The sequence below is a fragment of the Vombatus ursinus genome, unplaced genomic scaffold (genome assembly GCF_900497805.2).
Source record: "Vombatus ursinus unplaced genomic scaffold, bare-nosed wombat genome assembly UNPS02007284.1, whole genome shotgun sequence".
In the NCBI taxonomy this organism is placed as follows: Eukaryota; Metazoa; Chordata; class Mammalia; order Diprotodontia; family Vombatidae; genus Vombatus; species Vombatus ursinus.
In genome coordinates, this window is record NW_020947062.1 from 20771423 (window position 1) to 20785913 (window position 14491).

General features: G+C 36.3%; 1 protein-coding gene across 1 annotated transcript in view; it reads right to left on the minus strand.

Annotated features, from left to right (window-relative positions):
* Positions 1 to 14045, minus strand: part of SAR1B (secretion associated Ras related GTPase 1B) — a 28463-nt gene extending 14418 nt beyond the window's left edge. Inside the window, exons 1-2 of the mRNA XM_027849308.1 lie at positions 13936 to 14045; positions 483 to 558 (exon numbers count right to left, since the gene is read on the minus strand). Coding sequence (XP_027705109.1) covers positions 483 to 540 — 58 coding nt within the window. The 5' untranslated portion in view covers positions 541 to 558; positions 13936 to 14045. The remainder of the gene's footprint in view (positions 1 to 482; positions 559 to 13935) is intronic.
* Positions 14046 to 14491: the final 446 nt, after the last annotated feature.

A 14491-nucleotide genomic window follows, 5' to 3' on the forward strand; every position in this document is an offset into this window, starting at 1 on the left:
AAAGAAGAAAAATATTTATAATGAAGATGAAATTACTCTGAGAATTGTTATAGTCTATTAAATATCACTCATTTTGCCAGCTAATTATGAGATAAATAGGTCACAAAAACCAAATTTAGGATATAATTTGAACCTCTGAAGGAGACAGGAACACTCTCAGATGTAGATTGTTACAATATTAAAATTAGGAATAATCTCCACTAAGTTTTGTTTTTTTCAATGAATCAAAATAATTTAAATTTCACAGAAAAGTCAAAGCTTAAGCAAAAAATAAAACAAAAGTTTAAGGCACAGAATGAAGCTGGTTAAAAAGAAGTGTCACTGATCAGCACAACTAAGCAAGCAAGCCTTATTCAACAACTCATATTTTTTATAATTAAGGTACACTGTGAAATTATCCACTTATATGTTAGTTAACTTTCATCAACAGAGATCAGAAAAGGTGAATAATAGCAGGCAAGAAAGAAAGAGGTCAACATTACCTAAAAACTGCAGTACACTGCTGAAACCACTATAAATCCAGTCGAATATGAAGGACATATCCAAATTTTAAAGGGTCTGAAAAACAAATTTTGAGTTTTAGTAATATTAATATATTTATTTTTAAACACCAACATCACCACCATTTCATGTAAAATAGATTGAGGATAATCCTAAAATCTATACCAGTGTACAGTGATTGAATGAATTATTTACAAGTCAGTGGTGCAAATATACCTTATGTAGTAGAATGTTCAAGGGAGGGTCAGACTACCTCAAAACAGTCTGCAGAGGAATTCAGTATATGATTGGACTGAGTGAATGAGAGTAACAACAAACCGAAATTATCATAAAATTAACTATAAAAATTTTCCAATAATTATGTACGTATTTGGAATATCTAAACCATGGTAGTCATATATATGAGACTGGTTATACAGGTATGTGATCTATGGATATGATTAGAAGTAACTATGCATACATACACACACACACACACACACACACACACATACACACAGAGTGCCTCCCGTATTCCTCACTCTTTCATGAAAGTAGGAGTTTCAAAATTCATCAGCAGAATTCCAGCTCCGGAAGGTTCTATCAAGCTGGAAAAGCTTTGAGTGGATGGATTCTATGTGGGTCTGCTGAGGACCAGCCTAGATAAATCTACTAAATTATGGAGGAGTGGTAGTCTATATGGATAAAGGCATAACCACAACCATGAAATGACAGATCTTTGAAATACTGGGTGTGTGTTTGGGGGGGGGGGTGTAAATGTAAATAAAAGTGTTTCTAACCTACTTCACAAGTCTATCATTCTATCTTTTTAAAAAAGTTTATCATTCTCCTACAAATGTTCGAGGTGTAAAAAATAGTATAATTATTTTCCTTTTCCTTAAAACCTTTATTTTTAATCAATTAACATGCATTTATTACTTATTATGGACCAGACACTGTACTAGGCACTAGAGCTACAAAGACAATAGCAACTGGCCTCAAAGAACTTACAATCTAACCACGGGAGACAACATATAAATATATAATATATACAAACAGATACAAAATAGATACAAGATATGAGCTGGGAAGGAAATTAAGACTCTAAGGGGTTGAGGTGGAGAAAGAGAAATTTCAGGCAAAGTAGATTAGCCAATAGAAAGGTACAGAGATAATCAATCAACAAGTATCTATTAAGTACCTACTATGTGCCAGGAATATGTTGTTCATATTAAGTTTGAGCCCTATCAAACTACTAGAATAGCACTAAAAGATTCCCTTTTCTGATTGATTTCCTTGAGAAGACAGACTTTTATTAGCCCTAAGTGCAGTTGGTTAGTTGAATTCTAAATTGATTTTCTATACTGCTTAAAGCCCAGAAAAAAATAAGGCTCTTGCTCTTGGATTCCAAATGTACAAAGGTCTCTATTTTATGGCGAATTTAGTTGAAAAACAACAGATAAGAGCTAAAGAAAGGGTCATAGTCCCACCTGAGTCATACTCATTGACCCTTCATCTTATCCCTAAGCAACAATAAACACCAATCAATAAAAGTTTCCACTTAAGACTATCCAGTCTTCTACTTACATCAAAATAGAAAAGCTTTGAGAACCTTGTTATTAAAGAGATAGTTGTTGAACTGAAATGAACTGAGATGTCATGGTATAAAAACTTGGAATGTAGATATTTTTGGATAGGATTTCGTTTATAGATTAGCAAGATCAGAAATAACATAGTTCAAATTACAAATCATGAACAATAATTGACCAGTATTAGTTCCCACAAGGAAGGAGGAAGAAAATGAATAATAAAAATTTTAAGAAAATGATCTCACATTAGCTCAGAGAAAGGTCAACATGAGTCTCTGATGCTTTGTTTTTGAAAGTAATTTTAAGCACATGGAATCTGACGTGATCATTTACATTTACATTGTTATTTACAGAGCCAAAGAAGGATGTGGCATTAGTTAAGTTATCTAGTTGGAAAATAATACAAAGTTATTTAGTTTGATACTCAAACAGATGGTGATCTCACCAACATTGGTACCAATGCAAATCACAACTCCTCCAAACATCTTCAACTGGGCCCTCACTTTGGCAAGGCAATCTTTTACACCTCCCTAACTTGTTCACCTTCATGCCCTTGCTAAACAGACCCTACACTTACTAATGTTTCAAATTCTAAGAGAGCAAATATCCTCTTGGAATTCAAGAGGAACACCTCAGCAATCCATTTCATTTTACTCCCCTATTCTACCAATGAGAAACTGAGTTCCAGGAAAACTAAGTGAATCCAAGGTGGACACAGGTGGTAAATAGCAGAGACTAAATTAAACTCAGGTATTTGGGCTCAAAATCTAATGTTCTTCCACTATACTCTGCTGCCTTCTAGATTTACAATGCTTCTTAAACTGTGGGTCATGACCCTAGTCCCACAACCCTCTACAAGAAGCAAACATCCTTTTCAAAACCTTCATTCTTTTCCACTTCTTAACAGTGGTTGGACATTTTAGGATAAAGTTTGGTACTGGAATACATAATTACTCAAAATTAAATTTTGTACTTTTCTTCTTAAAGTAAGTGTATTCAATTCTTAAAGTGATACTACTTTCTCACTAAGTTTTACCTAAGGGCATGAAGCTATAGGGTCTAAGTTGTAAAGCAGAAAATTTGAGGCCAGTCATAAAAAAACACATTCTAATGATCAGAAGTGTCCAAAAGTGGCTCCCAGGGGAAGTAGCAGGCTTCCCTTCAATGGAGGTTTGAAGAAAGGGGTCCTGTTCAGGTATAGGTTAAACAAGATGACCTCTGAGGTCCCTTCCACTTGAGATTCTATGATACCAAAACTTTAAAAAAACATTTTAAAAACAAAAATCCTACAAAACTACCCTTGAGTGGCAATGGGATGAGGTTTAGAGCAACAGTGAAGTGACCCCACACAAGTGAAACATACCAAAAGTCTAGGAAAAAAATATGTAAAAGCTTTCTGCTGATTGTCCTTTATCTTCTACATAGGGTCAATAAGGGTAGCTGCCCTAAAGCATATAGGTACTGAAACCTCTGAAGATTCTCTCTACCACATATCCATGAGAACAATTCAATAACAGGCAAGAGACTGGGGTGGCTAGGTGTCGCAGCAGATAAGAGCACTGGCCCTGAAGTCAGGAGGACCTCAGTTCAAATCCGGCCTCAGACACTAGACACTTCCTAGCTGTGTGACCCTGGGCAAGTCACTTAATTCTGTCTGCCTTGCCGCCCCCCCTCCCCCCAAAAAAAGAGGCAAGACACTTCCGGAAGCCAAGATGGTGTAACAAGCAGTATATCCCCGTAACTCTCCCACATTCACCTCCAAACCATAAAATAGCACCCCAACAAATCCTGAAACAACAGAACCAGTAAAAAGACAGGGTGAAACAATCTTTTAGCCCGAGAAACTTGGAAGATCAGCAAGAAAGGTCTGTCTCACTTAGGTAAAAGGAGAGCTCAGTCCAGGACAGGAAGCATCCCAGCAAGCCAGCAGTTAGCTCCACCTCAGCAAACCAGTGGGAGATCCTGAGTCCCAGTGCAGTGGAGCAGGCAAAAAACAATACCAGGACCCCCCTCAGGTCTCAACATAGCCAGAAGAATGGGCAGACTCCAGCTCTGAGAACCACCATGTGCTTCAGCATAGCCCCAGGCAAACAAGCAGCCTCCAGTGTGCTTCAATGTAGCCCTGGGGAAACACAGAAACATTCCACCAGCTTCAGCATATGCCAAATACCAGCACCAGATAAGTTGCCAGACCCCTATAGCCTCCAGCAATACCAGTCACCCCCCCATCCCACCCCTTCAGCACAGTACCAGACAGCAGGGTCCCCCATGGACCTCAGGGCAACATCAGCGCAGCACCGGGTAAACAGCCAGGGCCTGCAGCCCCTGACACAAGAAGCCTGAGATAGTGTCCCTTGCACCCCAGGAGCAAAGTTCAAATTTAAAAGAAACGAAAATAGTCAAAAATCATGAGCAAAGAAAAACAACAAAAAACAATCTGACCATAAAAAGATTATTATGGTGACATGGAAGATCAAGACACAAACTCAGAAGAAGACAACAATGCCACCTATGGGCAAAACCTCAAAGAGAAATGGAAAGTGTTCTCAAACCCAGAAAGAACTCATGGAAGAGTTCAAAAAGGAGCTTAAAAATCATATAAGAGAGGTAGAAGAAAAATTGGGAAAAGAAATGAGAGTGATGCAATAGAATTATGAAAAAATAGTAAAGAGCTTAGAAAAAGAAAAAAAAACTGCTTAAAAAGTAGAATTGGCCAAATGGAAAAGGAGATACAAAAATCCACTGAAGAAAACAACTCCCTAAAAAGTACAACTGCCAAATTGAAAAAGAAGTACAAAAGCTAACTGAGGAAAAAAAAACTCCTTAAAAGTTAAAATTGGTCTCAGCAAATACAAGGATCTAAGACAATTCCAAAAGACTCATGATGGAAAATGCTATTCACATCCAGAGAAAGAACTATGGAGTCTGACTGCAGATCGAAGCATTCCACTTTCTTTTTGTTTGTTTCTTCTTTTTCATGGTTTTTCCTTTTGGTTCTAATTCTTCTTTACAACATGAGTGAAGTAGAAATGTTTGATATGATTGTACATGTATAGCCAACATCAGATTGCATGCCATCTTGGGGAAGGGAAAATGGAGGAAAGGGGAGAAAATTCAGAACTCAAAATCTTGTAGAAGTAAATGCTGAAAACTAAAAACAAACAACTAAATTTTAAAAAATAAAAATAAAAAAATAAGGTGATAAAAAAGTTAGAATTGGGAAATGGAAGCTAATGTCTCTATGAGACATCAAGAATCAATCAAAATCAAAAGAATGAAAAAAATGGAAGAAATTGCAAAATACTTCACTGGAAAAACAAGTGACCTAGAAAATAGATCCAGGAGAGGCAATGTCAGAATCACTGAACCACCTGAAAGCCATAATCAAAAGGAAGACCTGGACAGTATCTTTCAAGAAATTATCAAGGAAAACTGCCCTGATATCCTGGAACTAGAGGGCAAAATAGGTGTTGAAAAAATCTGATTACCTCAGGAAAGAGATTCCAAAACAAAAACTCCAAAGAACATTATAATCAAATTTTAGAACTATCAGGTCAAGGAAAAAAATACTGCAAATAGCCAGGAAGAAACAATTTAAATATCAAGGAGCCATACTCAGGATTACACAAGATTACACAGCTGCAACATTAAAGGATTATAGGTCATGGAATGTGATATCCTGGAAGGCAAAGGAGCTAGGACTACAACCAAGAATCACCTACGTGGCAAAATTAATCATAATACTTCAAGGGACATTCAATGAAATACAAGGATTTCAAGCATTCATAAGAAGACCAGAATTGAACAAAAAAATTGATTTCTAATATCAAGATCCAAGAAAAGCCAAAAAAGGGGGAAAGGGAAAAGAAAACATACGAGATTCAGTAGAGCTAAACTGTTTACATCCCTACATGGGAAGATGATATTGTTATTTCTTAAAAACTGTACCACTAATAGTACAGTTAGAAGAAATACATATAGATAGAGGGTACAGGTATAAGGTAAATTTGAGGAAATGACATTAAAAAATAAAGGATGAGAAAAAGGAGCACGCTAGGTGCAGAAGGATAGGAGAGGTAGGATGGTGTAAATTATTTCACATGAAGAGGCATGAAAAATCTATTATAGTGGAAGGAAAGATGGAAGGGTGGGTGATGGGTATCACTTGAAGTCTCATCAGTATTGGCTCAAAGACAGAATAATATACACAATCAATTGAGTATAAAAATCTATGTTCCCTAACAGGAAAGTAGGGGGGGGAGGAAATTAAGTAAAGGGAGGAGAGGACTAACAGAAAGGAGGGCAGACCAGAAGAGGCGGCAGACAGAAACACAATATTGTCAAGGAGGGAAAGGGTGAAAGGAGAGAGAAGACAACCAGGAAGAAAAACAGGATGGAGGGAAATACACAATTAGTAATCATAACTGTGAATGTGAATGGGATGAACTCTCCCATAAAATGGAAGTAGATAGCAGAGTGGATCAAAAACCAGAATCCTACTATATGTTGTTTACAAGAAACACACTTAAAGCAGATAGACACACACACACACACACAGGGTAAAGAAAAGGGGCTGGAACAGAATCTATTATATTTCAGCTGAAGTAAAAAAAAAAAAAAGCAAGGGTAACAATTCTGATCTCAGACAAAGCAAAAACAAAAATAGACCTAATTACGAGAGACAAAGAAGGATATTACATCTTGCTAAAAGGTACCATAGACAATGAAGTGATATCAATACTAAACATATATGCACCAAGTGGTATAGCATCCAAATTCTTAAAGAAGTTAAATGAGTTACAGGTTCATGACCAAACAAGAAAGATAGAGAGCATTACAAAATGTAAAATAGATAATTTTGATTACATTAAATTAAAAAGCTTTTGCACAAACAAAACCAATGCAATCAAGATTAGGAGGAAAGCAGAAAGCTGAGAAACAATCTTTACATGGTGGCAATATATTGGAAGTTGAGGGGATGCCCATCAAATGGGGAATGGCTGAACAAGCTATGCTATATGAAAGCAATAATTTTTAACTATTGTCAAGTTTCAACTTTTTAAATTTAACTGTAATAACTTCAAACTTCTAAGTAAAGGTTTAAATGAAAAATGAAGGACTGAAAGCATAATTATTTCAACTAGAAATGGAATTATTTCCCTTTAGGAAATGAACCAAAAATATTCTCATAAGCTGAGATATTTAAATACCATAAAATATCTAAAATTCTATAATTTGGAGCTACATCATAGGGTCCTGAAAGAAATGTTAGATGTGATTACTGGGCCATTGTTGATTATTTTTTAAAAGATTTAATTACATCGATGATAAAAAGAAATATCCTATACCAAAATATTAAGAGAAATATTTTTTGAAGTATCAAAGAACCAGAAATAAGTGCTCATAGATTGAGGAATGGCTAAACATGAAGAATGTTACATGAATATTACAATGCTGTAAGAAATTATAAATACAGAGAAGCACAGGAAGACATATGACCTGATACAAAGAGAAGCAAATCAGAAACAGAAATATATATATGTGTGTATATATATGTATACATATATAATATACATACACACACACATATACTATATATATATATAGACATATATATAGATGTATATAGATATAAAACGACTACAATATAACTAAGACTACAACGGAACAAAAACACTGGAATCTGAGTGCTAAGAAATTATAAGAATCAAGCTCAGCACCAAATAAGAGAAATGAAAATGAACCTCAACTCCTTCTTTGCAGAGTGTGAAAAATTACACATAATACTGGACTTGGTCGATATATGGGTTAGTTTCACTTAACTATTTCCCCTTCTTTCTTTTACTGTTACTGCTGTCTGGGGGGAGGAAGGAGTACAATTTGGGAAATACAGGTGATATTAAAAAAAGACAGCAATAAAATTTTCTTTTAAAAGATTGTAGAGAACAGAAATGACATGGACTAGAGTAGATAAATGTCTCAATTTTTAAAAAAGGGAAGAGAATAGGGTCTGCAAACTCAGGCCAGTGATTTTGACTTTGATTTCTGGCAAAATTCTAGAACATATTATGAAAGACGTGGTTAATGAATTTCTAGAAAAGAAAGCAGTAATCACAAAGAACCAGCGTGGCTTCAGCAAGAATAGGTCATGCCAAACTAACCTTATTTTCTTCCTGTATAGGATTACTAAATTGGCAGAAGAAAGGAATGCTACAGACACAACTTTGCAAGACTTTAGTCAAGCATTTAATAAAGTGTTTCATATTATTCTTGTGATGAAGTGGAGAGACATGAACTAGACAGATATGTTTTTAACAATGATATGGATAAATGCATAATGGCATGCTTATCAAATATTCAGATAATTCAAAGCTAAGAGAGACCACCAACAATCTGAATAAGTCAAATTTCAAGAAGATTTTTGATGAGCTAAAACATTTGACCAAATCTATTAGGATGAAGTTTAATAGTCATAAATGTAAAGTACTACACTTCAGTTAAAAAAATTAGCTTCACCAATATAAGATGGGGAAGAATGGCTAAAAATAAGATTCTGTGAAAAACATATGGGAGTTTTAGTGCACTATAAACCTAACATAAATCAACACTGTGATATGACAGCCAAGATAGCTAAGGTAGAATGTCTAGGAATAAGGAGGTAACAATCCACTGTTCTCTACTGGAGTAATGTGTTTAGTTCTGGATGCCATAGAAGTGCTCTGATAGGCTAGGTAAGAATTCTTAGTCTGGAGTTCATGAACTTTTTTTTAATATTTTGATAACTATTTCAATATAATTTCTTTTGACATCCTTATTTTGTGCAATTAAAAAATATATTATTCTAGAAGGGGTATGGTTTAGAACTCCTGGGCTAGTATGTGTCAAAAGCAGCTAATGAGAATAAGTAAAGGGCTAAATGATGATTGGTTTTCATTATTTTTGTTTGTTTTTTTGGTGTGTGTGTGGTTTTTTTTTTTTTTTTTGGTGAGGCAATTAGGGTTAAGTGACTTGCCCAGAGTCACACAGCTAGTGAATGTTATATGTTTGAGGCCGGATTTGAACTTAGGTCCTCCTGACTTCATGGCCAATGCTCTATCCACTGTACCACCTAGCTGCCCCGTGATGATTGTTTTAAGTAATTAAAGATTTTAAGTACAGAGATTAGAATTATAGGGAATTTTTGGTATTTGAAGAGTTGTCATATAGAAGGGATTAAATTTGTTTAGCTTAGTCTCAAATAGTAAAACTAGTAGAAATGAGTATAAGTTGCAAAGAGGAAGCTTTAGGTTTAACCTAAGGCAAAAATTTTAACAAAACTATCCAAAAGAAAAATGGGCTGCCTGTAGAAGCAGTCTGTTCCCCCTTACTCAAGGTGTTTGAGTAAAGGCTGGATGACTATCTGTCAGATATATCATAAAGAAGATCCTAGATAGCCAGGCTTTGAAACTTTGAAACTATGATGTACAGGGTGTTTCAAAAATATTGGTGAAGTTTTAAGCTATTAAAGCTTGAAACTAAATTAAGAGTTTGGGGATAGTGTGTATGTCAGTTAGCATTTTCTGTGTCGAAACACAGATGTAAGAATAACTGTCCTTCTGACTAAAGTTATAATCAATATTTTGCATGACAATTTCTAGAAACATTTCATTATAAGATTATGAAACAATCTGGTACTGCTATAACTTCTGAGGCAATCATAAAAATCTAGATTACTTTCCAATTACAACTTGTAAAGGTGATTAAAACCAACTTTATATCATTAGAATTAAAGCAACAGCTAATTAGTTTGATCGCTTTATTCCACATTCAAGAATTAACCTGCAAAAATCACTTAGGTGTTTCGACTTAATTGCATGTATAACATGTATTATTAGTTAGTTCATTAATGAGATGCCTATTTACACGTCAGTGACATACTACAAATTTCAAAAGAATGAATATTTTTCTAGAACTTTTCAAAGGAAAAAGTATTTTACTATAGTTGAATAACATTGTTTGCAACTGAACTCAAAAAGACATGATCAGACAAAATAAATTTCTTTTAAACAGCTTCTTTAAGCATGACAGAATAAGCATTATGATAAAAGGCTACAATCCAAAAACAGCAAAGGTATAAAGTAGGCCAACTTTCTAAAGAGTTCAACAATGACAGATCTGATTACTGTGTCCAAACTGTTATGATTTTAAACGGCTTGAGACATTGCTACCTTATAATATTTCTCCAAAATTTAGTTCAATCTGATTAATATAATTACTAAAGTAAATAAAAAGCCCCCCAAAATTACTAGAAGCAACTGTGTTCAAACCTAAAGAGAAATTGTGATTGAATGCAACTAAACTGCCTCAGCTTACCTAGTCTGTGTTGATATCAAACCCCAACAATATTCTTCCTGTAGCATATTTATATTAAGATTCTTTTTAGGACTAGACCTGTCATTTCATCAGCAGAGGAAACTCTCATTAACAAACAACTTCTACTAAAGTAGGTCAGTACTTATTCTGTAATTTAAAGTTTTAAAGAAATTACATTAAGATTATTTCTCATATATAAGAATGGAAGAATCTAACAATATAAAAACTGCAATACGTAAAGTACTTTTTATACTATTATATAAAGTACTTACCTATAGAAACAATATGTAAAGGACTTTTTCTTTGTGGTACTCATCTATTAGTACTCCGAGTACTTAGTTTTGTAATTCTAACTCTAATGAAGCTATGTATTAAAATTATCTGAAACAAAAAGAAACTGAGGCACAAAGTTACCAAGCATTTATGATTTAATTTGCAAAGCTAGTATTCGCATATCAAACCAAGTTATGTGATTCCTCAGATGGCAGAGACAAGGATTGATTTTCAAAGCTAATTTTTATAACAGAAAAGAGGAATAAAAAATACTGCGTTATATTGTTTTGAACATAATTCAATTGGACAAGACAATTATCTGACTAGTGCACTTCTTCGAGGCTTTCTTAACCCAACAGTAACATTCAGCTGTCAAAGTGAGATTACCCCAGAAGTCCTTGCTCTACAGGTGATGTCTTTTGTAACCAGAAAGCTTACTGAGAAAGAGGAACTTGTGATCAGTAGGTAGTAGTCAGCCTCCCTTCTTCAGTTGACAACCTTAGAAGATTCCATTACTCAACTTGGACTCTAGCTCAAGAAAAACAGAACCTCATCCACAAAGATGGGAAAGATGAATTTAACCTTTGGCTAACTCCCACTTTCTCCAGCTGCTAGAAAGGGGAGCTATGGTTATCTTATTCCTACAAAAATACATGTCTTACTCTAAATTATCTACTACTAAATGATAAAGTCTTATCAATCTATTCAGTAAATCTATAGGTAACCTAGATTTATGAGACTATGTTAGTCTGGCTTAGCTATTAAGGCTAGCTTTTCCTAAAGAAGGGAGTTTAATACTATAATCAAACAAAAAAAAATCAAAGTAATTAACACTAACTGATTTCCTTTTCATGTAACACTGGATACCCCCCAATTAGTCTGCAAAATCCAGGAGAGACTGTGTTTTAGCTAAACTTTGTATCCATACCCACAGACAGCTAGTACACAAAGTGCTCAATAAATGTTTGTTAAATAATTTTTAACAAAATAGGTACATAGGAAAAGAACAAACCATAAATGCAAACAGCAGCTTATAGAAATAAGTACTAAGAAAAATAAATTGTTCATCTCTACAAAGCAGTATTGTGGTACAGCAAATTGAATGCTGGACTTGGGAATAAGAAAAGTTCATGTATGACTCTTATACTTACTAGCTGTGTGACTAAGTCATTTGAACTTTCTATCTCAGTTTCCTTATCTATAAATACATAAAGTACTAACCTCATAGTGTTGGTGTCCATCTCAAATGAGATACCATACACACTCTTAGAAAACTTTAAAGCCTTACATAAATGTCAGTTATCATCATTACTATTGTTAATGAGTACTTATTCACGCTGAGTGGGAAAAAAAAAAGTTACACAAAGAAGTTAAGTCAGAAAACTTTTCAACTAGAAATGTATTAGAAAAATATGAAACAAGAAAAAGTATCTCTAATAATGATCTAAAACTTTTGAGGGATTTTTTTCCTACACAGAGAAAACTTTAAAAGAAATTTTAGGCAAGTACGTAGGTGAAGAGAAACAGTGAATCATAAGATGAAATACTGATTCTTAAGATTCAAAACAATACCACTACTTCAAATGATAACAAAGTGAATTTCCAAAAGCGGAATTCTGGAGTCATATTTCATACCTAAATTTCTATTACAACATAAAACTCCAGAAACACTAAAGTAATCTTTTTAAACAATAAAACTCTAGAAAGCATTATTTGCCTCAGCTTTATACTATTTTCCAAATTGAAAAAATTGGTCCTTTTCATTAAAATTAAGTTATTATTAACTGCAAACTGAGGAAAATTTGTTGGGTTTGTTAAAATAGAGATTTTTGGGGGTTGGAGGCAGCTGTCTTGAGGTTCCCACTAAAAAATTCTGTGCTACTGCAAAAATCAAAGAATCATATAAAAAAAAGTAAGTATACAAAACAAAATGAACTAACTTTAATTTTATGGAAAAACTGATTTACCAGACAGAGCTGGAATATACAAAGAGACACTGAGTCTTAATTTCAAATAACTTCATCCTCTATAAATTTTTCAATGAGATTTATTACTCTTCACTGATACAAAATGACTTTTTTCCAAATGAATATGCCTCTCCTCAGGTGGGGAAAATGTTGGAAATAAAATCCTTATTATGGAACCATCCAAAAGAATTTCAGGTCTCATTTCTTAACTAATTTTTCTACCTTCATCTGGAAAACATCCGAAATTCCAGACTAGGTTCATTTCTGAAAATAATGTCATGGTTTCAGTACACAATACGTTTCAAAACAAGTTTCCCAACTGCTCAGTCTGAGAAACTCTGGTGCTTTAAAACCTTTACAGCACTTTATAAAATTCTGTTTCCTTCCAACTAAATGTGTCAAGTAAGGTCACAAAAACTTTTGCACTAGGTCTGCAAACCTGATCCCTGACCGGCTCCCCCCCCCCAACCCTCACAAGTACCTAAAAAAAAAATCCAACAGCAAGAGACTGGGCTAAAATGTGTGGCATAGTAGAAAATTGTGGATTTGGAATCCAGATCTATCACCACCTGTGTGAGCTTATTCAAATTATTTAATCTTTCTGCGCCTTAATTTCCTGTAAAATAAAAACGTTACACAATCTCTAAGTTCCTTTCTTGTTCTATAAATTCTCTGATATGAAATCCGTGCTCCGCAACTAACAATAAATGTAATCAGAGAAAGCAACTTCCGTGTTACTAAGGATAAAATGAAATAAGACGCGTTCTGTCACCCTCTACCAGCGTCAGATGTCCGCTTATTAATACCACGTCTGTAGCCCTGAAACGCTTAGGAAGCTCTCCCCCACCAAAGCCCTGCGAGAGACACGGAGCGGGGATGATCCCCTTAACCCCGCTTTACAGACAAGGAAACCGCAGCCAGAGAGTGGCATGACTTGCCATTATCACGACTATTCCCTCCCGTGACAGGGGCTGTCAACTCCCTAAACCCGCGGGTCACCGCCGCGCCCCGGGCTGGTACAAAGCAGCGGCCGCCGAGTCCGCACTGTCCGGGCTCGGAGAAGCGCGCCTGGCCCCAACGTACGCACAGACGCCGGTCTGACAAGGGGACCGGGGACCAGGGCCCGAGCCCGGGGCGGCTCGGGGTCCGAGGCACGTCCTACCCCGCTCGGGCCGGGCTAGACCTCGCCTCGGCCCCCGCTCCCGCCCAGGAGTCCCGAGGACAGGAGCTGACGGACGCACGGCCCTGCAGACGGGCAGGGCCCGGTCCCTCACCTGACGGCGGAGAACACGATTACCGGCCTCGGCCTCCGAGAGCCTCCAACAAGCACAGCGCGATGGCCGACCCCTGCTCCCTCCGATCTGTCAAGCGCCTTCCGGCTCGCCGGCGTTGCAACCGCTGCCTTCCGCCGGACGGGCGCTCAGACCCGCTGCAACATCCGTTCCGCCTCCTCGGTTGCCCCGCCAATCCCGAGGCAGTACGAGAGCCGGGCCCTGTCCCAACCCCGGCTGCGTCCCACCCCCTCCCACGACCCTCCTGCCTTGGGGGACTCACCTGGAAGGCCAGACCTGAAGTCCCGATTTCAAAGACCCCTTCAGATACTAGCTCTGTGGGTAAATCGTTTCACCTCGGTTTCTTCTCCATCTGTAAAATGGGAATAATACCATGTTCCCATACAGGGTTGTAGTGAGGATAAAATGTGATAAAATTTGCAAAGCGCATTCTGCTATAGAAATGTTAGCTGTGAATGGTGGTGGTGGTAGTGGTAATGGTAGTAGTAGTAGTAGTAACAGCAGTGGTAGTAGTGATTGTAGTAGTACTAGTGGAGGA